The sequence below is a fragment of the Sus scrofa genome, chromosome X, assembly GCF_054392235.1.
Source record: "Sus scrofa isolate SSC_HxYL_T2T_F1_AM1 chromosome X, Sscrofa_HxYL_maternal_Yorkshire_Landrace_v2.0, whole genome shotgun sequence".
Lineage (NCBI taxonomy): Eukaryota > Metazoa > Chordata > Mammalia > Artiodactyla > Suidae > Sus > Sus scrofa.
Genome location: NC_139401.1, coordinates 19969541 through 19994859, shown reverse-complemented (window position 1 = coordinate 19994859; position 25319 = coordinate 19969541). Strand labels below are relative to the sequence as shown.

Below are 25319 nucleotides of genomic sequence, written 5' to 3'. Positions count from 1 at the left end.
AGAGTGAGCCACGTAGACCAGATGCATGCTGGCTTTCTGCCACGAAGGCTGGACTGTAGTGTAAACTGGGCCTGGAGCCAGTTCAGGCCTCTTCCCCACTCCCCCGGGTCCAATCCTGGGGACCCTTCTGGTGGGAGTGGTGTCTGCAGAAGAGCCCCTTGTACGTCTGTGCATGTGTGGCCGAGGCACCGCACACCATGGGCCCGGGCGGAGCCTGCCTCTTTGGGCACCGCTGAAGGAAGCGCAGATGTGGGTTCACTGTAGGCGGGTTCCCGAGAACATGTGAATAGACTGGGTGCTGTGCGCCCAGCACCTTAGCTCCATCTCACCAAGCAGAGCAGTCATGGGGAGGAGGATGAGGGCAAGGAAGTAGCAATTTCCTTGTAGGATGATGCTTTTTGCCAGTCCTTTTTTTTTTTTTTTTTTGTCTTTTGTATTTTTAGGGCCAGACCTGTGGCATATGGAGGTTCCCAGCCTAGGGATCAAATCGGAGCTATAGCCACCGGCCTACACCACAGCCACAGCAACTCAGCATCTGAGCCTCCTCTGCGACCTACACCACAACTCATGGCAATGCCGGATCCCCAACCCACTCAGTGAGGCCAGGGATCGAACCTGCATCCGTATGGTTCCTAGTCAGATTCATTTCTGCTGCGCCACGACGGGAACTCCTATGGCTGGTTTACAGTGTTCTGTCACTTTTCTACAGTACAGCAAAGAGACCCAGTCACACACACATATATACATCCTTTTTCTCACATTATCCTCCGTCGTGCTCCATCCTAAGTGACTAGACATAGTTCCCAGTGCCATCCAGCAGGATCTCATTGCTTATCCGTTCCAAAGGAATTCCTTTTTCTTCCCCCCAGTCCTTTTAGTACCAGGAATTCCTGTTTAATGAGTCAAGGTAGGAATGCTTATGGGAAGAGACGTTTCTGTCGGTGTCCTCTACATAAAGTAGCAGTCTTTCCTAGCGCCTCTCTCTCCCGATCCCATACCCAAGCGTGCTTCTTTGGCATTGCCCGCCCCTGCCCTGTAGCTGGACAGGAGCTGCACAAAACATGAACTTGACATTCCAGAGAGTAGGTGACATGTTTTTATCTGCTTAGCGCATTAGACCAGGTCCCTCAAGATACCCTCCTGGTGGTTATAGCAACATTACGGCCTCGGATGACAGCACGAATGGAGGGTGTTGCCAAGCGGAAGATCTCTTGCCATATGGATGTACAGGCTGTTTGAACCTAAATCCGGGTTTTTGCAGCTGATTAGAAAACGATGCTTTTAGTGGAGTGCTGTCATCGTGAGGTTGCAGGGCTTGCAGTTTCCCATTATAGTTCTTTTGCTTTTGATTCATTCTTATCTGTGAGGATAATTTGGATTTTTATATTATCATATATTTAATCAGTACTTATATCTGACAGCTCTTGCATGCTCATTACTCTGTGCCAATTCTGACATGATTATCTGGGGGACATGGTGACCCCCAGACTCTGCCTTAGCCACCACTGTGGCACAGGGGGTAGGGCAGAGTTGTCAGAAGTCAAGTCAGGGAGTCATAGGCTCAGACTGCAGTCCATGACCTACTTAACCTCTCTGACCCCAGCTTCCTCATCCATAAAGTAACCATAATAACTGTACCTGTCATACCAGTTTTGACAACTAAGAGACACACATATACATGCATATGTGTGTTTCTTTTCTTTCTTTCTTTCTTTTTCTTTTTTCTTTTTAGGGCCGCACTCGCGGCATATGGAGGATCCCAGGCTAGCTGTAGACGCTGGCCTATGGCACAGCCACAGCAACTCCAGATCCAAGCCACGTCTGCGACCTACACCACAGCTCACGGCAACACCAGATCCTTAACCCACTGAGTGAGGCCGGGGATCAAACCCGCAACCTCATGGTTCCTAGTCGGATTTGTTTCCGCTGCACTACGACGGGAACTCCTATGTACATTTCTACATTTAGCAGCCTAGTGGCTGGGGTGTAGACAGCACTCTGCCTGCGGGGCTGGAGCAGGGACGCAGTTTTGGAGAGTTCTAGAGGAAATCTGGGCTCCAAATCACCGAGGGAGGGATCCAGGTGTGGCTCCCTCTGAACGCAGAAGGCGCTAATGGTTACCTCTCAAGCTGAGGCTCTCAGGAGGCTCATAGGCTTGTCTCAGAGGGTATGGCTGCCCGTGCAACCAGAGCAGCTCCGCTTTTATCTGCTTTACACAGCTAGAAAGTGTGTATATGTGAGGAGGATCTGTGTGTATGTCTCATCTCTGTGGATCTCAGCTGGGGACTGTCTTTGCCCCTGAGGGGACGTTTGACAGTGTCTGGAGAAATTTTTGATTGTCACCACCTAGCAATTGCTGCTGGCATCTAGTGGGTTGAGGCCAGGGGTACTTCTAAACAGTGCACAGAACAGCCCCACAAGAAAGAATGCTCCAGCCCCAAGTGTCAGTAGCAGCAGGATTGAGAAACCCTGGTACGTATGTGTAGGTCTATGGAGGAGGCTCAAGAGGAGTCTGCGCCCGACGTTTCTCTGGTCAGGGTCCAGGAATAGGCGTAGAAAACCAGGCTTATATAGTGCACGTGGAAAGAAACTCCTCGTCGTTGAGAGGTCCCTTAGGCGCAGTGGGGCCTGATTCAGCTGAGCCCAAGGTCAGAGGGAGAACAGTCTCCGTGGACAGGGTGTCACAGGGTTTCTGTGTATCTCCAGGTCTGACAGGTTGATGATGCAAGGGAAGGCAGTATGGCTTGTATAAAGCGATTCTTTCTGGGGTCACAGTGGTCCAGCTCAGGAGCAGACTGCCAGAGAGGGGCAGGCAGGGCAGTTCACCGTGGAAGTGGGGTATGGATGATTCCATATCAGCAAAATGGTTGATGCTGACTCAATTGAATTTTAAAAATTCAAATCTCACTTTGCTCTACAGTAGAAGTTGACAGAACACGGTAGATCAACTATAATGGAAAAATAAAAACCATAAAATAAAAGTAATAAAAAATTCACATCTTGTTTAGGTCGTATTCATTTGGCTAAGTGATCACATCACTGTGTGGCCCTCAGCCTAGAATTGACTGAGCAAAGGTCTTCTCCTGGGCCCCAAAATTGACCTTTTTACTCTGAGCATCACTGGAAAGCTGGCCTGCATGTTATTCAGGCCACATACCACTTGAGGAGTATTTTCCAGCTCACTACCAAGTTTAATATTGATCTCATCATATTTTTTCCTTATCGCCAGGATCCGATTAGGTAACTCTTTAAGTCTCTGGTGAGAAATTGGCCTTTAATATTATGTTGAGTTGCCATTTTTATTGCTTTTTTATTGGTCAAAATCAGTTGAGTATTAGCAGTTTCATATAGTTCAGCCTGCTACAGGATTGAGAGTGACAATTTGTCATTTACGAACAGATTACTTTATGTTCCTCCTGAAAGTACTCTGTACAAATGTCACATCCCTCTTCGAACTTCTGGGTACACTCGGCAACTGAGGCCAGGCTCGTACGTACATGGTCCACAGCCAGCGCTCCCTAGGAGCCAGGCCTGGGCCAGCACACCTGTGATGGACCGCCTGCCAACAGACATAAGACGGGGTCCTACATTTTAGCAAAATGGTGTTTCCCTGGATAGAAATGGGCTTGTCCTCATCTTCTTTTGCATCTTTCCAGTAGCAGGAGAGATTCTTTTAAACCTTAAGAACCTCCAGAAAGACGCCCTATCTCTTCACCCTTAGGCTGATTTTTTTTCTCAGAACTTGAAGAGGAACTAGATATCAATTATATCTCAGTAAAGGTGAATTTAAAAAAGGAAGTAGGGAGTTCCCATCATGGCGCAGAGGAAACGAATCCGACTAGGAACCATGAGGTTGCCGGTTTGATCCTTGGCCTCGCTCAGTGGGTTAAGGATCTGGTGTTGCTGTGGTGTAGGCTGGAGGCTACAGCTCTAAATGGACCCCTAGCCTGGGAACCTCCATATGCCGCAGACGCGGCCCTTAAAAAATAAATAAACGAATAAAATAAGAAGTAGAAACATCGAAGACATTGTTTGCTGAGCGAAATCAGCTAGATACAAAGGGACCAAGACCACATGATTCCATTTCTGTGAGGTGCCTGGAATAGTCAGGTTCCTGCAGCCTGGAAGCAGGAAGGCGGTTGCCGAGGAATGGAGAGAGGCGGGAATGGGAAGTTAGTATTGAAAGGGTACAGGGTTCTGGAGATGGGGAGAGAGCGGCGATGGTTGCACCACACTGTGAATGCCACTTAATGCCATGGAACTGTGCACTTAAAAAAGCGGTTGAGACGGTAAATGTCATGTTACACGTATTTTGTCATAGTCGGGAAAAAAACAGGAGCAGGCTTGTTCATTGCCGTATGCTGAAGCCAGACCCCACCCTGGCGTTCATCTAAAAAGAGGAGATGGGAGAGTGCCTGACGCTGTATTCTTAGGTTGTCATCAAATTTCAGGGAAATTAGGACTGGTGTCATTAGCTGGGCATGTCTGAATAGTGTCCCTTCTGCCAGGGCCATCTTCTAGATGCCATATGCTCCCGTCAGAGTCATGGTACGTCGGGGTCTCCTGAGTGTGTGCCGCCCCTTCCTTCCAAGGAGGAAGTCGCTCAGCTTTCTGGAGCCAGGTGTCTTAGGAACAGAGGGTTCTGTGGGCAGGCCCGGTGATCATCTTCTGGCACGGTTTTGGTTTTCCAGGGCAACTCCAAAAGCCTATCCACAGTCTCCAAAGAATGCGAAGCCGCCATACCTAGGGTCTCCGGTGAAGTACCGCCTTCCTGCCTTTTCTGGCCAGGAAACACCCAAGAAGAAAGCAGACAAAGAGAAGAGCAACAAGGAAAGGGAGGGCGCCCTGGCTCAGCAGGCGGCCGGCCTGCCCGGAGAGGAGGCCCCAGAGAAGCACGTGGCGGACAGGCACGCCACCGAGAAGCACGCGAGCGGGAAGGCCGAGGGCGCTGGAGGTAGGCCCCCGTGGTCCAGCTGGTCCTCCTCCCTCTGGCTCCGTCCGCGTGGCTGTCTCGTGTTTGGGAAGGGGGGGAATTCGTCCCAGAGACAGCTTCGTGCCCTCATGCTGCTTTCTCGGGCTTGCAAGTTGCCCCCCAAGTCCTTCCCCTCGCTCTCCTGAGGGTCTCCTGGCGGAGACTTAGGGGCTGACCCCGCTCCTGGCTGCGGAGGCCCGCAGGGGTGCTGAGCTGCAGCCAGCCAGCTTCTGCCCTTCCCACAGAGAGGGTTTTCCTTCAGCCCTTTAAGCTTCTGTTTCAGGTGCAGAGTTCCTCCAGATAGGCACTTCGGGGGTGGCTGCTGCGAGACCTGCTAGCGACCCTGTCTCTTCTCCTCGCCTTTCCACTGCCCTCCACCACGAAATGCATCCAGGGTCACAGCCAGCCTGTTGCAGCCTCTCTGCCCAGTGGCTGATTGTGCTAGTCCTGGCAGCATTTCCCAGGCATGCAGGGGGTGCAGGAAAAATACATAGGCCCAGGCCCTGTCCTGCTTCAGTAGCTCCAGCGCTCTGGGTTGGAGTTTTCGATTCTGAGTGGCAGCCGCCCTGTGAGTGCAGTCACTGTTTCATTGCCCTTATCTTTTCCTCCAATGCAGCCTCGTGGAAGCCCACAGCGGGCACCACTGATGCAGGAGAGGCCGCAAAGATCCTGGCAGAAAAGAGACGACAGGCCCGGCTGCAGAAGGAACAGGAAGAGCAGCAACGGCTGGAGAAGGAAGAACAAGACAGGTATGTGGGGGCACTCAGACCTTTTCAGACCCCCTGGAGGGAGACTCCTGGATCTGAAGGTTACTGAAAGCCCTCATTCTCCTCAGGGACTCTACAACCAGCCAGGCCTTGCAGAGCAAAAATGGAGCTGGAGCTTTGTTTATAGAATGAGGTTTACTCTGAAAAGATAGGAGGTTCCAGATGTAGTGGTCTTGATTCTGGTTCTTGAATCATCCCCCCACCTCCAAATTACCCTGACTCACTCCCCCAGGTAAGAGACAGGAGGGTTGTGCAGAGACCCCTAGTTGGGGCAGAAGCCGACCTCATAGTCCATGCGACACGAGGGCTGGAGACTCCCATCCCGGAGCGTGACCGAAGACGTCATGGCAATGGTCCCTCCTCTGGAGGGTGTCAGAGGCATTCAGGGAGTGCAGGGAAAATACGTAGGCCCAGGCCCTGACCTGCTTCAGTAGCTCACCACAGTTTGAGAACCACTGCATTGAGCACCCAGGACTCTTGCTCAAAATACAGACAGTTCTGCCTTCTCTGGTCTTAGTATTCAAAGAGAAATGCATGTTGAAGGTCAAGGTCAATTTTTATCATTAAATTGATAAGGGAGGCTTTTAGGGTAATCACAGAGGGCAGTCCAATACTATTGAGAGTTCGCGTGACAGGGAGCCAGCCATGCTGCAGTGCTTCACGACCAGTGCTGAGTTTAGAGTAATAAATAATAGAATGTTCTTTTTTATCTCTTTATTTTTTATTATAGTTGATTTACAATGTTCTGTCAGTTTCTACTGTACAGCAGAGTGACCCAGTTATGCATACATATGCACATTCTTCTTCTCATATTATCTTCCACCACGTTCCATCACAAGTGATTGGATATAGTTCCCCGTGCAGGACCTCATTGCCTATCCATTCTAAATGCAATAGTTTGCATCTACTAATCCCAAACTCCCAGTCCATCCCACTCCCTCCCCTACCCCTCGGCAAACACAAGTCTGCTCTCCCCGTCTGCGAGTCTATTTCTGGTCTGTAGATAGGTTCGTTTGTGCCATACTTTAGATCCCACATGTAAGTGATATCATATGGTACTTGCCTTTCTCTTTCTGACTTGGTATGAGAATCTCTAATAGAATATCCTTGATCCTTAAGTGACCTTGGCAAGTCTTTCATGGTCTCTCATTATACGTTTGCTGATCTGGTTTTTTAAGGGGTAGGGGGCTGGGTCTGGCTCTTCTCTTCTTCAGATCATGGACTTCTCTGATGATTTTCCAACCTCCACCCTTTTGGTCAGCAGCAACAGATCTTTTCGCTGAGTGGTGTGCTTGGGCCGGTGTGGGTGGGCCACAGGATGCGCAAAGGCGGGTCCCAGGAGAGGAAGGTGACTCGCAGGCCCCCCAGTGACAGACCTTGAGATGCGCAGGCCCCAAGCAGGTGGGTAGAAGGCCTGTCGCTTGTGCTGGGGAAGGTGACCTTCTCTGCCTTCCAGCCAGCACCCTCTCATGTGTCCTTCACAGGGAGTCGGACTCTGTGTCTTTAGGGCCTCTCCTCACACGCACTCTTCCTCCTCACTCCACACTCCGGGTCCGTTTCTGTGTTGGCTTTGACCGTGGCTGGCTTGCCCTTGCTTCTTCGGTCTCTCCTCAGTCTCCTCTGTCCAGGCCTCATCCCCTCTCACGTCACCTGGGCTCCCAGCCCGAGGCCCGCGGCCCGAGGCCTGCTTCGCCAGCCAAGCCCATCCCGAGCAGCGCCGCGCCCTCCTCTGCGCGCACCTCCGTCGTGCTGGCAGCCACCTCTGGCTTCGGGTGCTTGGGGTCACGCTTCGCACCGTCCTCATGCTAAGCATTCGGTTCGGTGTGCCCACCCACCTCTGCGCTCGCTCCCTTTCTGCCCGTATCTTTTCTTTGCCTCCTTTTACCATCTGGTTCTGAAGCTAATTTCGTCTTGGTGTGTAAACCTTCGGTACTTGCTGGTACAAGGGAGGCAGGGAATCGTACAGGCCGCTGATGCCGCCGCCAGAACCGCCTCTCGTCCCGGGTGGCTCCCGCAAGGTAAATACCCTAAAATCCGCCAGATCCAGTCTCTCAGCTGCACTAACCACATATCAAGTGCCGTGTAGCTGCCTGGCTCGTGGCGACCACACTGGACAGCACAAATCTCTAGCACATTTCGCTCATCACAGAAAGTTGTCTGGGCTCGCGCTGGTCTAGAACCTAGAGGCACTCTTTCCAGCTGTTTTATGCTTGCCTTTGAGTGTGTCCTGCAAGCATCTCAAATTGAGCATTTCCAGACAGACCCGACTGTCGGTCTCCCAGACCGCCTTTTCCTTTCGCAAGCTGGCCTCCATCTCTTCAGGCACCCCGATCAGAAGGGTCAGAGCCAGGGCTCAGCTCTCCCTTTTCCTTCCTCCTCAGTCTCCTGTCACTGGTCACGTCTGCCTCGGCCGCCTCTGGCGTCTCTCTGCTGCCTCTGGCATCTCTCTCCTCTCCTGTCCCCGCCTCACCCCCAGTGCCTGCTCTTCTCTGAGCCCTGGCCCCTGTGGCCTCTCACCTGGGCTGTGTCTGTGACATCCTCGCTGAGCTCATCCACTGTCCACACTGTGGCCCCAGTGCCTGTTCTCGCATAAGTGTCATTGTCCTGCTCCTGTCCTTTAACAGGCAGTGACTCCCCTGCCCACGGGAGCCATCCAGCCCCTCAGTGGGCCTTCAAGGCCTGCCACATTCTGGCCACCACCAGCCCCTCCACCTCTTGCACCTGGCTTCACACCTCCGCATCTGCTTGTACTCTGCCTCCTGTGGACTCGTGCTCCTTCTTGCCAGACACACTTTCCACTCTCCACACTCGGGTCAAGCCAGGCTCCCTCTCCACCACCTTTCTGGTCCTCTCCCTGCGAAAGTTCGGACCTCTCCCACTCTTCACCCACCCGAGCCCAGCTGGTCACCTGATCACATCGCTCCCCTCATTTGCTCACAAGCCTTCTTCCCCTACTAGGCACCTTAAAAGGCTGGGATACGGTCTTTGAATCACTGGGGCTCATGCTCAGTACCCTTGCAGGGAAGGGAGAGAAGGGGGCAGAGGTCCAACCGAGGAGCCAGTGCAGTCGCAGGTTATGAGAAGGCAGGGGCCAGAGCAGGTAGTTGGCGGAGGTAGACCTGGAGCAGTGAGGATGAGTTCAGGTCAGGTGGTCCATCCATTGGACATGCACAACTCAACAGAAATGGGCTGATTCAAAGTTGATGGTGAGTTTGTTTCTTTGTTTTTGTCTTTTTAGGGCTGCATCCATAGCATATGAAAGTTCCCAGGCTACGGGTCAAATTGGAAGTACAGCTGCCAGCCTACACCATAGCTACAGCAACATGCGATCCGAGCCGCCTCTGCAACCTACACCATAGCTCATGGCAACCCTGGCTCCTTTACCCGCTGAGCGAGGCCAGGGATCAAACCCACATCCTCATGGATACTAGTTGGAATCACTACCGCTGAGCCCCACGGGAACTCCTGATGCTGAGATTTGATTCTAAGGACTTAGGAGAGTGGTATACCCAGCGACAGGTAAAGGAAGGACCAAAGGAATTTGTTTCAGAGGCTAAAAACGATCTGTTTGGTTTTTAGGTAAACTAAGTTTAAGGTGCCTACAAAATAGCCAGGTGACGAGAAATGGAACTGAAGCCTGGTGCCTAGGTGAAAATGAGAGCAATTCACTTGACCAAAAACCAGTTTTCCTCTCTCTTGCCAGAATATGAAGCTTTGCTAGCACTACGTGGGAGGTGAGAAAGTACAGTACCAGACAACCAGGGGCTGGAACACAGCGGACACCTCTTGGAATAAGATCATCCTCACGCCTGTTTTGTTCTTAGAGTTGATAGTTGAAGCCACAGAAATGTAGTTGCCAGATGAGAGAATATAGAGAAAAATAAAGATACTTGAGCCAGACCGTGGAAAGCCAGTCATTGTCACAAACCGTTGAGGGAAACGTCATCCCAGTCGGGGTGAGACTGCTCAGAACAGAAGGGCTGACGAGGCAGCCAGGCAGCTGGGCCCTGAAGAAGAGCAAAAGCTGGTCCAGCCCCTGCTCGCAGTGACACCGGGGCTCTGCTGGAAGCATGCAGAACAGGGCACACAGCACCTGGCCTTGTTAATGGCCCAGGATGTAAATCAGGATTCCTGGACTGGGGACAAGAAACCCTAGACCCTGGGTGCACGGCAAGGAAGGCACTGGCAGAAACTAGGAGCAGAGAGATTTTATTGGGCTTCCACAGTGAGTTGTGTTAAGGAGCTGAAATAGGTGCTGAGGGCCCAGGGAGAAAGCCACTGGGGTCAGGACGCCCCCGCAAGCGAGGTCGTACAGCCAGGCTGCCGCCCACTGTCCGTGCAGGAAGCAGGTGCCACACAGACCTGGCGTTGCATCGGCAGGCTGTCGGGGTGAGAGCTTGGCGGGGGGCCCGTCCAGAGGCGGGAAGGGAGAGCCAGGGCCCCTCGGCCTCCTGCGCAGAGGTCCTCGTGGCACTCGTGGAGGTTGAGGAAAGGCTGGTGGTCTTGGGGTTGAGGAGGCGAACGGCGGTGCGGGGCAGTCCCGGAGAAGGGCGGAGGTCCTGGGCATCAGCAGAAGGCGGGGAGGAGGGCACCGAGGAGAGTGGTGGGCGAGGCCCAGCGTTTTGGCAGGCCGCAGGAAGGTGCGTGTAGAGGGGCGAGGCCCTGGAAGGAACACGGGTGCAGGAGGGGGTGCAGTTAGTAGCACCAGTGGAGGCCTTTGCAGTCCGTTGCGTGTAAGCAGAAGGAGAGGGGGCAGTTTTCTGAGCAGTAAGGCCACAGAGGAGTGATGTTTGGGGACCCCAGGTCAGGGGGCCCCGTCTTCTCTGTGAAGTGGTCGTTGGTGGTGCCATCAATTAGGGAAGATGTCAAAGACTGAGGAAAGCTGGAGGATTGGACTGTTTGCATGGGGGCCTGGGGGACCAAGGCGGAGGGCCGGCCCGGCGGCCGAGGCCCAGCAGGAACTGACCCGTCAGCCTGGTCTGGGCCTTCCTCTCACCAGTGTGGCCAACCCAGGAGGGCCCAGACTGGCCTCCATGCCATTCCACAGGTGCTCGGGAGGGGATGGGCAGCCTGGGGCCGCTGATTAAAGAGGGAGCAGAAACCAGGGCTGCCCACTGCTGCCCGGGGTGGGTCCGAAGAGACGGCGGTGAGAGACGGCAGGTGGAGGGGGTGACGGCTAGGATGTTGACAGTTACGCTTTTGTTTTAGCAAACACTTCGAAGCACAGAAGGGAGGGAGCACAGTAAAAACCACATACGCACCTGGAGACGGAAGGAGTCAAAACTGAGCATGTGGCAGGGACGTGGTGCACGTAGGAGCCGGTGGGATGAGAGGGGGCTGGCGGCTGGAGGTTGAGAGATGGGGGTCATTGCACAAAAGACCCTAATGCCTGCCCAGGGATGGGGATAAGGGACGCATCCGCTGAATGATGACTACAGTGCAGTTTTCTGGTACTTTCTACCTGGTAAGGAGAGGGGCTGGCTGTGGAGTGGGTGACAAGAACAAGGATGGGAGAGGGTGACAGAACTACCCGTGGGTCCGGTGAACTCCGGCGGGGACTCAGTAACGTCAGCAAGGGCAGCGGGGTGGGGCTGCCTGCAGCAGAGGGTGGCGGGGAAGTGAGCAAACCCGTGTTCTCTCTTGGAGAGGATTTTGAGAGACTCGGCTTCACGCAGGGAAGCCCGTTTTCACATGCTTTGAGGGAAGCAGAGTGCGGTTAAATGGAGGGAATTTCATCTGTAAGCGGGGGCTGACGGGCCTCTGTGGGGGGAACTTAGGTTGTGGATGGTGAGGGGGTTTATGGAGACCTAGGGCCAAGAGGACGTGTTCCCTGCTGCATGTGTCTGCATCCGGCACATGCTCAGTCCTCATGGTAAAATGGAAGAAACAGTGAGTGGTTTGGGGGATCCTGAGAATGAAGATGAAGTTGAAGTAGCTTGTGAATGATTTCGTAGACAATGTATCCTTTGCATGGACTTGCCTTAGAGAGTCACGGGTGGCTCCTAAAAAGAGGGATAAGAGGAGTTCCCATCATGGCTCAGCGGAAATGAATCTGACTAGTATCCATGAGGACGCGGATTCAATCCCTGGCCTCATTCAGTGGGTTAAGGATCCAGTGTTGCCATGAGCTGTGGTGTAGGTTGCAGGTGCGGCTCAGATCTGGTGTTGCTGTAGCTGTGGTGTAGGCCGGCAGCTGCAGCTTCAATTCGACCCCTAGCTTGGGAACCTCCATGTGCTTCAGCTGCGGCCCTAAAAAGCCAAAAAAAAAGAAAAAAAGAAAAAAAAAGGGCTAAGAACTGAACCAGTGTTCTGATGAGCCTTGTGGGGAACCTTGTTATTGACACATCCATTTCTTACAATCCTGTGTTGGGCATTCTAGTCTTTGATTGAAGAGGCTAGTGTTTCGTTGAGGTGCGTTTCTTTCTGATTAGGCTCCAGGGCGCTACAGAATATTTGTTTTGTTTTGGGTTTATTTGTTTGCTTGCTTTCTTAGGGCCGCACCCACAGCACGTGGAGGTTCCCAGGCTAGGGGTCGAATTGGAACTACAGCCACTGGTCTACACCACAACCACAGCAATGCAGGATCCTTAACCCACTGAGTGAGGCCAGGGATCTAACCTCTGTCCTGACAGATACTAGTTGGGTTCGTAACCCGCTGAGCCAGGGTAGGAACTCCCAGAATATTCGTTGACAATTTCAATTGTTCCAGCTTTTAGGCATTGCAACCTCTGTAGACAAAGGGTACCTTATCATGTACCACTATAGATTTCGGCTACTGTCTTATTAACTATGCATTTCTTCACCTTTTAAGATATTTCTTTGATGGCACATAGGCTAACTGCCTCCGTGATTGGGAGCCAGCCATTAGGATGGAAGGATGTTCTTTTTAAGTCTTGATCTTTTTATAACAATATACCAGCACCCCAGTAAGTCAGTGGTACATGCTTGCAATAAAGGTAATTTCTGGGGAAAAAAGTACATATTTATAGATGTACTTAAGAGATCACTGGGAATTGAAGAGAGGACTCATTTTAAATTGTAGAACAAACTAGCATTTGAGAATCTCGCTAGGATCTGGCACTGTGCGAAGTGCTTCCCACGCATTATCTCATTTAATTCTCCCTAGGTGTCAAGGAGCCAGTCATTTACCTGTTTTCGTTTTTAAAACGGGCATCAGAAACGTTGAGTGACTTTCCAAAGAAAGGTCACACGGCAAGTAGCGCTATCAGAAAACAGTCTTGGCCTTGCCCGTGTGGCACATTGCCAGTCAGTAAGTCATGACAAGATGAGCACAATGATCCACATTTTTTCATAAATGAGGAAGATGACATGTGAGCAAGAAGAACAAAATGTAAAAATGAGCACATAGACCTCACAGACGTTGCCCTCACCATGGCAGCCTTTTGTCATTACACCAGCCACCATTCATCTGTGGATGAACCATGTCTGAATGCCTTCTTATTTTCATTTAGCAAAGAATAAAAGCCAAAATAGATTTTTTAAAGAACGCCAAAATAAATGGAGACTAGATGCTTTAACTTCTGTATTAAATGTCAGGTTTCTCTTGAGTATTTTCTTCCACTTGCTACTTCACACGTCACATGCTAATTAGAACCCAAGTGAACTGTTTGAGTTCATAGCCACTGCTCTTATATTGCCAACTGGCACAGGTGTGGCCATTGAGACACTTGTTTTTTTGGACTTAAGTTGCTTTTAAATATTTGTTTTAATCAGATTTAAAAGCATTGTCATTAACTAAGAATGCTGGGGCTGGCTCATTTGTAGATTGGCTAGGTAACAGCTTATCTTCATTATAGTGGGTTCACAAATCGGTACATTTTTACTGTGGGTATCACAGAATTTAAAGTCGACCCAGGTTGGTGTTTTTTGGGGGGCGGGGTTAACTGTATGGGTTGGACTGACTTTCCGGGAAGGAAGAGTCCATTTCTTCAGTGGAAGCTCATTCACTCGCACGCGTCTGTGAGCGGGTCACACATCATCCCCTACTGTCGGCACCCAGTTCTTAGTAGGTTCTCTTTGGAGCACGTCGTCGTCGTCATCTTCTAATAACAGTTATGTCCTCACAAGGCTGCAGAGAGAGGAACTGAAAAGAAAGGCAGAGGAGGAACGACGTCGCCTGGAAGAGGAAGCCCGTAGGCAGGAAGAGGAAAAGAAGAGGCGGGAGGAGGAGGAGGAAAGGAAGGCGGCGGCGGAGGCCAAGCGGAGGGCCAAGGAGGAGCTGCTGCTGAAAGAAGAGCAAGAAAAGGAAAAACAAGAAAAAGAAAAGCAAGAAAAAGTCGTGATCGAAAAGCAGGTACCGCACAAGCCCTCGTGGCGACCTTTCCTTGAGGGCCTTAGTTAAAAGGAGGTAAAATGAGGTACATTCGAATGACTCGCAATGTTTATTTGAAGTGTTTTAACTGGGTGGTTAATAAGCGGAGCGACTTTGGGCCACAAGGACGACACGGGTGGTGCTGGCTCGCTGTCCCTGCGAGCTCTCCCATAGGCAGACCCTGCCTGAGGCTGTGGGTGCCCTTGGTGTATTTGGGAGATGATCTCAGGACGCTGGCTGGGGAGGGAGAGGAAAGCCAGTGTGAGCGCCTCGATGGGCCCCTTACGGCGGGCACCCGGAGCTCGCTCGCCCCGGGACGCTCGGAGACAGCAGGCCTTAGAAGGGCCCCTCTCAGGGCGAGGACACTGGGTTATTTGTCTCCCAGCTCCTGCTCCTTTTGGTTGAAGGCCGCTCCGTGGGGATTTAACTTCCTCAAACTCCCAGCCACGTGCATAGGTCACGGCCAGAGGCTTCCCTCAGACCCAGAAAGACCGTGTGTACAAACCGTCTGCCCGTGATTTGCGTGGTCGACCGAGGTCACAGGAGCGAGAGCCAGCCTTGCCTGAGCAGGCCGTGGACAGCCACACCGAGGATGGGAACAGCCCCCGCTGGGGGGCGTCATCCCAGCAGCATCCGTGGGGCTGATGATGCGGTGGAGGAACAGGGGCACACCCCGGGGCACGCACTAGGGCTTTCTTTAGCTTAGTGAACCCTACGCCTTGGTTTGCCTGTTTCTGTCAGAAGGAAGCAGCAGAAGCAAAGGCCCAGGAGGCAGCTAAACAGATGCGTCTCGAAAGAGAGCAGATCATGCTGCAGATCGAACAGGAGCGGCTGGAGAGGAAGAAGGTAAGGGCTGAGGGCTGAGGAGTACCTAGGGTGAGGCAGGGCCAGGAAGCGAGTCCAGTCACGTTCTGCAGCTGTGGCTACGGGGACCTTAGAATGGTTCATTAGAGTGAGTTCGTTGCTCATGCCTCAAGTCTTCTGTATCTGTTAGTTTTCTGTCATCCTGTTCTTTGAGTTACTGAAGGGGGTCGACGGCTCCATCTGTGATTGCGAATCTGTCCCTTTCTCCTTCCAGTTCTATCACTTTTGTTTTTATAAGCTCTCCTAATTTTTGCCAAAGGAGCTCTACTGTTAGGTGAATTTGTATTCCAAGTTATTAAATTCTCCTGTTAGATGGATCCTTTGATCACTGTGCAATGTCCTCCTTTACCTCTAGTAATACGTGTTCTCTTCAAGTCTGTTTTGTCAGCCTTCTCACGATTAGCGTTTGCATGATAAAGCTCTTCACTTGGAACCGATGTGTCCCTATAAATGTGTCCATTGTAAACAGCATATAGTCAGGATTTGTTATTTTAATCCACTCTGAGCATTTTTGTCATTCAATTGGAGTATCTGGGCCCTTGAGGTAATAATGGGTGAAGGTGGGTTTAGGAGGCTGGTTATAAAGGTCCATGCTCATGGGGTCCAGTCTGTGGCCTCCCCTTCCACGCCTCAGCTTGGCTCTCTCTAGGGTGGTCTTCTTGAATGGCAGGTGGTGATGGGTTGATTTCTAGGTAACCTAATGAGAGGAAGGAGACAGATGGGATATAACTTGAATGTTGATTCTAGTTACTTACTAGCTTGCTTCTTAAGCATTTGACCTTATTCCTACGGCAGAGGTGTGTATCTGCAAAACCAGTGGAAAACCTTGCCACCCTCGTTATCCTCTGCTGACGCTTCTCTTTTACAAGGTTTCTGAGAAATGTGCAATTGCATATAGACCTGGCTATGTGTATTTGATTTTGAACTCTTACCTGGTTCTTTTTGGGTCCCAGAGAATAGATGAAATTATGAAGAGAACAAGGAAGAGTGATGTGTCTCTGGAGGTGAAGGTAGGCCTTCAGATTACCACTGTCATGATTCACGCCCCGAGAAGAGCCGCACAGCGGGATACGTTCAGTGACATTGTAGGTGTCAGGATTAGCCTGAAAAAAAGGGCCTCTTCCTGCTTTGATCCTGGCCAGATTAAGGCGGCTGTAGGTGTCTGAAAGCAAAGAGAGGCGTTTCAGAGATGGGGCCGTAATATAAAATGTCCTCAGAGAAACGGGGGTGGGCGTGCAGGGAGTGCAGGGAGAAGCCCTGTAGTCCACAGATGAACAGGAGAGTGGTGGCATGATAATAAGGGAGACACAGCTGATTTGGAATAAGCTCAAGAAATTCAAAGAATTCCCCTGGAACAGGCAGATGGTCCAGCATGGTTCCAAACATCCTCTAATGCTTTTCTTTTCTTTTCTTTCTGTTTTTTTTTTTTTTTCTTCTTGGCCACTCCCACAGCACGGAGAAGTTCCCAGACCAGGGATTGAACCTGTGCCACGGCAGCGACCCAAACCACTGCAGTGATAACACCGGATCCTTAACCCACTGAACCACAAGAGAACTCTCTTCGATGCTTTTCGAAAGCACCTGTCTTTCTAGGAGTTCTCGTGGCTCAGTGGGTTAAGAATCTGACACTGTGTCCATGAGGATGCGGATTTGATCCCTGGCCTCGTTCAGTGGGTTAAGGATCTGGCGTTGGCCACTAGCGCCAGCATAGGTCACGGATGTGGCTGTGAGGTAGGCTGACAGCTGCAGCTCTGATTCTGCCCCTAGCCTGGGGAACCTCCATATGCCACAGGTGTGACCCTAAAAGACAAAAACAAAAAACAAAAAACACTCGTCTTTCTACATAAAGCCAATCTTCCCTCTGTTTTCAGAAAGAAGAACCGAAAGTGGAGCTTCAGCCTGCTGTGTGTGTGGAAAATAAGATAAAACCAGTGGTCCCTAGCAAAATAGGTGCGTGTAAGGTCTGGTTCTTGCGTTCTTCCTTTCAGGCGGTGAGGGCTCATGGTGCTTCCTGCGGGGAAAAGCACCCACGGGGGGTCCTAAGGGCGTCATTGCTGTAAAGGGGCCAATGGGCTTTCCCTTCCCCGGCGGAGACTCCATCTCCAGCAGAAGTCTGTCAGGTCCATTTGGAAACCGCTGGGTTCCTCACTTCCTCTCATCATCCCAGCGCCGGAGCCAGGCCATCTGCTGACCAGGCTGCTTTCCAGGGAGCTTGATTGCTGGTCAGGTTCTATTCACAACGGACGCTGCTGTTCTCTGGCAGTTTCTCCTGCTTTCCAGACGTCTGGAGAGTCCGGCTCTTTTCTGTCATCTGTACTTAAAACGCCTCGGGTTTCCCTCTCTCCTGGCAGCCAGAGTCGGGAAAGGCATGTCCGCCTCAGAGTCCCTCTTGACATGTCTCTGTTGCCTTGTGCGAAACACCACCCTCCTGGGTGGGTCCTGAGCTCTGCACAGACAATGGTGATGGCATTTGTCTGCTCTTCCCCGTGGCAAGGTGCTGCGTGGGGTTCTTTTCACCGAAAGTGTCGCATTGTTGGCAAAGCGGAGGAGTTAATTGCCTCCACAGATATTTCCCCGGGTACTTCATTCTCGGGGGTATTTTCCGGCTGACAGACTGACTTTGTGTTCTCCATCAGAAATCAATGGATTGAACACCTGCCAGGAAGTTAATGGTGTGGAACGTGCTGCCCCAGAAACTTTCCCTCAAGATGTTTTTGCTAATGGACTTAAACCAGCTGGGGGACTTGTTCACCTGGATGCCCTGGATGGGAAATCAAACAGTCTGGATGATTCCACTGAAGAAGTTCAGTCTATGGATGTGAGGTGAGTCCGTCGCTTTTGCATTTGAGCCTCCTCTCTTCCCCAGGTACCTCCCCCACCTCCCAGTTGATTTCTCCATCTTTTACACACTCCTCTCTTTGTACACACCTCCAGCAGGTGTGGTTGCCATTCAGGAAAGCTGCCACTGGTATATCGGTGTCCGGTGCCATGTTCCCTAGAAGCAGAGCCTGGGGCAGGGATGCTGGGGCACGGGATTTATTGGAGAAAGGGAAGGCAGTGGCGAAGCAGGATGGGCAGGGCAAGTCTCCGAGCAAGGATGCAGTCTCAGCGGGTCCCACGGAGCCCTGGAAAGGGGCCTTCGCGCCACTGTATTCGTCCCCCGTGGACTGTGGAGCACCTGGGAGGCGGGGGCGGGGTGTTGCTCCGTCAGCCAGAGGCAGTTGCCCAGAGAAAGGGTAGCAGCTGAGGGGACAGGTGCAGCCACAGGTAAAGGGGGTCTGGGTGAGGCACCAGAGGGGCCCACCTCCTGTGTCCAGTGTCTCGTGTTTAGGTAACCTTGACTTTGGAAACTTGACACAGGAACTAACTTGCTTTCAGATCCTGAAAACGTAAGGAATTCTTAGACGGGTATGTTTGTGGCTCACACTGCCTGGCAGATTAATGCGGGACGAAAGGAGAGCTCGGCTGGGCGTTGGGGCAGAGGCGCCGGGCAGCTGGAGCGAGGGCTGGCTCCCTGTGACACAGAATTGCTGCCGGAGCTCCAGCCCGCCGGCGCTTTCGCTCCTGTCCTCTCCTGGTCTGGGGGAGAGGGAAGCGGAGGAGCGCCTTCCCAGGGCACAGCAGTCGTGACCGTCCCGGCCCGTGCTCCCTGGCCTTGCGCCGCGCATGGGAAACGCGGGCTCCCGGCGCCCTGGCCGCAGTAGAGCGAGCCGGGCTCCTCGGCCCCGGCCTCCCGGCCGCCCTCTCGCCGTCCAGGCAGGCTTCCTCCCCCCCGCGCCACTCTGCCCCCAGGGGAGACCGCTGAGGCGTCTCGAGGGATGACCCCGTACCCCCCTCCCCTGTGCCGTGTTGAGGCAGCTGGCCGGGGTTCGAGAACGTGAAGGAGCTTTGTGTGTGCGCCGCGTTCTTCCTGTGGTGGCCACCTCTGCATTTGGGAGACGGGGGGTGCCTGGGGGTACCCCCGAGCTTGGGGTGCCATTCTGTCCTCCCAGGCTCTGAGCGCCGTTTAAGGCCGGGGAACGGAGGTGGGCAGGGTGGATGTGGGGCGGGCGATGCTACTGATGAACCCGTCTGCCCAGGCCACCGAGGCGCTCTTCGGTCAGCTGCTGCCCTTAACTAGGCTCAGGAGGGAGGCAGAGCCTCTGAGCTTTTGCAGTTCAACTAGTTGTTCTAGATTTTCCTCCAAGCTCTCACAGAGAAAGGAGAGAACCAGCCGAAGTTGACAGCAGCCTTACTCTGCTGTTAAGAGAGACTCCTGGAGACAGGACCACAGCCGCGAAAACTCGGCCTTCCCTCTCTGGGGAGAGCAGAGAGCGCAGGCCCACTGGCAGGAGCTGGAGAGGTGGGGGGGGGGGGGGCGGTGAAGCCTCGCTTCCGCGAGGGGGCTGGGGGGAGCTGGACTCTGCAGCCGACCGGTGGGCAGTCAGGTCCCCAGCCGAGCCGGGTCTCCAGGCAGCTCCAGCAAACTCTTCCCAGCTCGGCCTGCGCTGGGAGCCCCGGCAGGCAGAAATGCCGGCGGATGGCTCCGCAGTGGAGGAAACGCTCTCCCCGGAGGGGCCCCGAGGTGCCCCTGGGCTGATGGATGAGGCCCCTTCCTCAGCTCCCTTCAGCCGCTGGCATTTGCTCTCTGGGTTCCCCATTTGAAGGGTTTCGGAAGTGCTTGGCTCCTGTGTAGTAGTGTGCTGGTGCCTGCGGTTTTTAGTTTCTTCCTGTGGGCAGTGTGAGCTTGGCCTTCACTGCCCTGCTCAGTCCACTCCCCTTGTTCTCATTCACGGGGCCTCATTTCTGTCAGTGTGTCCGAGGTGAACTAACTTGTATTTTTTATCATGTATTACACACAAGCTCTGGCTCGAAATCCATCTTCTCTAGAAAAGAATAGTACAACAGAATATGACAAATAGAGTTGATAGCTGTGTCTGTCTCTCCATCTCTCTCTCCCCCTCTCCCCCTTTCCCCTCCAGTCCTGTTTCAAAAGAAGAGCTTATCTCTATCCCAGAATTTTCACCAGTGAATGAAATGATTCCTGGGGTATCTCTGGACCAAAATGGAACTGGTAATGCCCGGGCCCTTCAAGATCTCTTAGATTTCACTGGCCCCCCCATTTTCCCCAAGAGATCCAGCGAAAATCTCAGCCTGGATGACTGTAACAAAAACCTGATTGAAGGATTCAACAGTCCCGGCCAAGAAAATACTCTGAACACCTTCTGTTGACCGTTACATCATCTCCTTAATGCAAGGTACAGTCTTGTGATGACAGTCCAAACCTGTAACTCTCTGAGATAGGATAAACATCACTCTGCCTCCTGAACGTTTGTTTTGATGAAAAAAAAAATGCAAACATAAATGTGAATTCATGGTATATACCACAGCACGCCTGAGAATTGAGATGGATTTCAAGTAAATCCTTCAGGAGTTCCCGTGTGGATCAGCAGGTTAAGAACCCAACATAGTGTCCGTGAGGATGCAAGTGCAATCCCTGGCCTCGCTCAGTGGGTTAAGGATCAGCATTGCTGCAAGCTGTGGTATAGGTCACAGATGTGGCTTGGGTCCAGTGTTGCTGTGGCTGTAGTGTGGGCCTGCAGCTGCAGCTCTGATTCGACCTCTAGCCCAGGAACTGCCATATGCCACAGGTGTGGCCATAAAAAGAAAAAACAAACAAAAAAACCCCCCAAAAAACCAAATAAATCCTTCGTATGAGAGCTTTCGGAGCCATGCCCCACCGTGCGTGCCCGTGCTTTTGGGAGGTGTGTAGAAGTACTGGCTGAATGTTTGACCAACCATGTCTCAAGCAGCAACTTTATTTTGGAGACAAAGAGAGAATGCTCTAATAGTGGTGCAAGGTAGTGTTAACAAAAAGCATTTCTCCCCTAGTTTTATTCAGTGACATCTTATATTCTATCTAGAATCATTTGTATACTTTGGTGAGTGTTGGACCAAATGATTTGCTCTTCTGTTGACGTCTTCTGAATGCTTTCAAAGCAAACATCTGTTCTTAGATCATACCTAAGGGAGTGGGTGATGGGGGGAAAACTGAAGTTTGTGCCCCGAAGCTTTTGTTCCCCAACTTTGGTCTTTTTTTTTTTTTTTCTTGCCACAGTGCTTCTAGCAGCTTCTCGTTTTGAGTAAAAGTTATATCTCTGGGTTATAAACACTCTGGATTTGTGTGTCCATAATTGTATATTCGATTTGTTTCATTTTAGGGCTCATCCTCGAATGATTAAAACATAATTAGGATCTATCATTAAATCCTTTCATAATTTAATTCCATTTACTCCTCCCATTTTAGCTCTTAATTTTTTTTTCTATTCTCAGCATTCTCTCAGTCACCTTACTTTTTATGATATTCCACTCCTGTAACAGAACTTTGATAACGGCCGTGATTTAGTCCAACCTTTCTACTTCTCCAGTGGAGTAACAAGTCGGGGAAGCTTCATGGCCAAGGTCCCAGTGCCTCACATACCCATTTCTGCCTGACCTCAGATGTTGGCTGCAAACAATGCATTTTAGAGTTTGCTTCCCTTGACTCGTGGAAAAGCAGCTGTGGTCCTGTTACACATGCGAGGGAATGTGTGACAGGTAGTTTTTAGAATAAACCAAATCACTGCTTTAGAAGAGCAGCTGCCTTCCTGGACACTTAAAAAAATTCAGTTATATGGCTTAATATTTAGTAAGAGATTTCCTTTGTCGTTAGCATACCTTGAACCCTTCGATGCACTGATCTCACCGTCAGTTAAGGACCAGAAAATCCGCAAAATTTAGGAGAGTGTCCATGGCTCCTGAAATCTATTTCCTACACATCTAACTAAAAGAAGTGTAAAATTTCTGTCCAAAAAGATCTTGGCTGAGTAATTTTATTCATACTGCATGTATATTTTCACTTGTCACATCAGTTAACGAATTCTCCACCAGTCCTGCTGAAGATGTGTTTGGAAATGTGTTGGGGGGATGTTGTCCCAATGGCTGGAGGCAGGACTGGCATTTGTAATGCAAAGCTCGTGACATCAGACATCCTGCAGGTTTTTGAACAGTCCACCACAAAGAAAATTTGACTCCCCGAAAAGAATGGCCCTCCACGAAATGCTCTAGCACTCCAGTCGAGAGACACTCTCAGCCAGGGAAAGTGCCGTTACCAAGAAGGTAGAGAGTGCCACCCGAGTCATCATTTTAGCGAGAGAGGATAGTTGCTACAAGTCGCAAAGTCCTGTCTCTCCCTTGGTCTCACCTGGTTTTGGTTTTGAATTGATGCAGGTGGTGGTTGCAGAACCCGCGAAGCTGCCGGTAGTCCGGGCGGAGCTGCTGGCCCTCTGAAGAAGCTTCTGTCGTCCTTAACCGCTGGATTCCAAATTATTAAAGCAAAGCGTAACTGCATCTCCTAGTTAGTATGTCCGACACAGGCCCCTCCCAGTAGAACCTCGAGACGCTGGCCTTGTCGGGCTTTCGCGCAGTTTCGTGTCCGGTTATCCCCACGAGCTTCAGCTGCTGATACAGCCCTTCCATGCTACTCTCTTGCCATAGTGAGCCTCTGAATACCCCGAGTGATTTCGGCTTGGAAATTCACCTCATGACCCTTCTTATTCCCAAACCTGGAGCAAATGAACATTGAGATGTCTGTTCTTGTAAATACTCTAGACACGTACCCAGACTCTCCTTAAACATATACCCAACCTGGGCTGCGCATCTCCCCGCCTGTGTTTCGAAGGAGAAGAAATTCCAGAGGGTCTCCCCATCTCTGGGGTTTCTCTGCTGAAGTTGCCATCAGGAAGCTGGCTTTTGTTATTAAGCTCAGCCACCTGCACAGAGTGTCGGCCCCCCTTACCCCTTGGACAGCCGGCGGCGGCGGCGCGGGTCTGGTTGCGGGAGGGGCCGTTGGCCGGCGTGGAGCGCCGCCCGCCCTCCTAGGCCCGGTCTTCTGAATCCCGCAAGGACCTTTCGTGTTGCACCTCAGAACCTCCAAGCTGTAGCCCCTCCAAACCCTCGAGCGACCTCTGGGCTGAATGAATTGGGCATCTCCTGCACAGGTGGTTGCTTTTCATGTTGTTGCTGTAGTTTCTCTCTTGGATCTTGGGGCTTCTGTTTGTTCGTTTACTCAACTCGAATAAAGGCAGTCACGAATGAAAAGCATGGCGCTCTGAATCAAGGGGGCCCTGAACTGGGCCCAGCGTGTCACTTCAGCCGCCTTTAACTTACAAACATCCGGATGGGGACAAATGATGGTAGAATGTATACGCCACATGTTTTCTGCCGTGTGACGATGTGTTTTCTTCATTTCATTTCTTGTGGTGAAGTGTGACTTTCAGATTAAAATAACCTTTTCTTCTTTGAAAGCTTTTTTGTTTTTTGGTCTTGTATGATAAAGAATTTGAAAAGATCCATAATTCTGACCGAGGTTTGCAACCAGGAGAGAAAAAGGAATCCTAATAACAATCTTGTTTATGTGCTTTTAAAACCAGCTGCAGTGTGAGACTGTATTAGTTATGGAAGCTGTGTATGTTTGTGTATGTGTATATACTAAATAAAATCTATGCCTCCAGTAACACAGTGCCATTCATTGATCTTGGTGAATATGGGAGGAAGCTCCTTTCGTGACAAGCACACAGAAAATCATAGCATGGTCTGACTTTCAAAAAATGCCCTGCCGTCTTTCTCACACGCCCTGTTTTGCTGAATGTCTGTTTGGTTGTGGTCTGTTGTACCTCACAGAACCATTGTGATTGTGGCGATGCCTCATTTGCATGACGTGTACATGGTGTGTACTGTGAAATACATTGTCACTGAAGCGTCTGATGGCGTGCTAGTGCTTTGTTTGTTTCCATAGGCCCAGTGAGGACATGTTCTGAAACCAAGCCACATATCAGATTTTCAAACACCCGTTTGGAAAAAAATCAGAAATCCTATGTGTGTGTCCTTACCCTGTCAAACTCATTAAAATGCCCCTGTCGTCAGTTCTGAGTGAAACCAACTGTGGAAATAAGCTGCAGGGATGAGCTGTCCCAGGACATGATGAACGCGTACGTGCAGTAAAGTTGCTGTGCTTTGATGCCGCCGATGCCAGTGAGTTCTAGCGAACTAAGAGCCCTTAACTGTGGTGTCATCTACAAAAGCAGTCCACAAAGCAGTCTGGCATTGAAATAAAGTATAATGGGAATGGTGACCCCGGTTTTCCACTGAGCCGAAACCCCGCACCACCTTTTTCTGGTATCTCCAGACACGTGGCGTGTCTGCAGCCTGGCTTGTCTCCAGCCAAGACTAGGAGCCAGGGGACCAGGACTAGACTGGGGAGGTCAGGTACCCGTGGTAACTTCTGGGCGGCTGTCTCTGAAGGCGAGGGCCCAGTCCCTGCCGCCCTCCCCAGCTCTGTCGACAACGCCTCTGGCGAGAGCACAGAGTGAACATCCCCACCCCTTCCACGTGCTGACCTTTGACCGCACATGACAAGTAGCTTCTGTCCTCATGCGCTCTGAGCCGGTTGAGTCGTGGCCAGTCACACCTAAGAGCAATTTCTGTTTTGTGAACGTCCTAAATTTTTCTGAGGAGGTGTAGGCTTCTTATTTGTCAAATGCTTTTGTAAATTTTTTTTTTTTTTTACATTTGGAAAGCAATTGTAAAGAGCTATAACTTTTGTTTCTAGAGTTACACCCGTTACACTGGGGCACATCACCGGGCGACCTCCGCCCTCCCCACTCTTGAGCATCATTCAGGAAGCACAGTTATGGAGGCGAATGGAGCACACACTCTTAGGCACATTAGAAAAGAGAAGCCTTTGCGGGTAGTCTTTCTGCGGGGAACCCGAGAGAAATCCTTGGGAAACTGAGAAGAGTTTCGGAGGGGAGCCAACTGCCAAATGAAGAAAAATCAATAGTCTAAAAATAAACTATAAAAATAAACAGGAAATGGATCCCGACAAAACTCATACAATTCCCAAAAAGAACAGCATCGTCTAAAACTTGACCAGGGGACATTAGAATAGATGTCCATGGGAAGACAGGCCATGTCCCTGAATGGGAAAACCTACCTACCTGAAGAAGACTAGTAGGTGACCCTCCATCACGTTTGTGTAAATTAGATGAAAGTCCACTCAATGGAATTTCTGTTTTGCAACTTGAAAATACAATTGTATGGTTCATGTAAGAAAATGAACACAAAGCTAAGAAACAATGAGTTGTTTTATTTGATTAATTTATTGATTTGCTTTTTTAGGGCCACACCCTCGGCATATGGAAGTACCCAGGCTAGGGGTCGAATCGGAACTACAGCTGCCGGCCCACACCACAGCCACAGCAATGCTGGATCTTTAACCCACTGAGCAAGGCTAGGGATCAAACCTCCGCCTCCATGGATCCTAGTTGGGTTTGTTACTGCTGAGCCACAATGCGAACTCCAAGAA

The 25319-nt window shown here is 51.2% G+C and overlaps 1 protein-coding gene across 27 annotated transcripts in view; it reads left to right on the top strand.

Annotated features, from left to right (window-relative positions):
- The window catches only part of MAP7D2 (MAP7 domain containing 2), a 95350-nt gene extending 71881 nt beyond the window's left edge, over nucleotides 1-23469 (top strand). For 14 of the 27 annotated variants that reach the window (XM_085008736.1, XM_085008728.1, XM_085008725.1 and 11 more), the window contains 9 exons: nucleotides 4692-4954; nucleotides 5589-5721; nucleotides 13828-14053; nucleotides 14813-14917; nucleotides 15889-15945; nucleotides 16807-16885; nucleotides 17572-17758; nucleotides 19897-20172; nucleotides 22184-23469. In XM_085008736.1, the coding sequence (XP_084864862.1) occupies nucleotides 4692-4954; nucleotides 5589-5721; nucleotides 13828-14053; nucleotides 14813-14917; nucleotides 15889-15945; nucleotides 16807-16885; nucleotides 17572-17758; nucleotides 19897-20146 (1300 nt within the window). In that variant the 3' untranslated portion in view covers nucleotides 20147-20172; nucleotides 22184-23469. Of the gene's footprint in view, nucleotides 1-4691; nucleotides 4955-5588; nucleotides 5722-9442; nucleotides 9638-13827; nucleotides 14054-14812; nucleotides 14918-15888; nucleotides 15946-16806; nucleotides 16886-17571; nucleotides 17759-19896; nucleotides 20173-22183 lie in introns of those variants that run through there. The other 13 variants (XM_085008735.1, XM_085008733.1, XM_085008723.1 and 10 more) reach the window with 3 other exon arrangements.
- Nucleotides 23470-25319: the final 1850 nt, after the last annotated feature.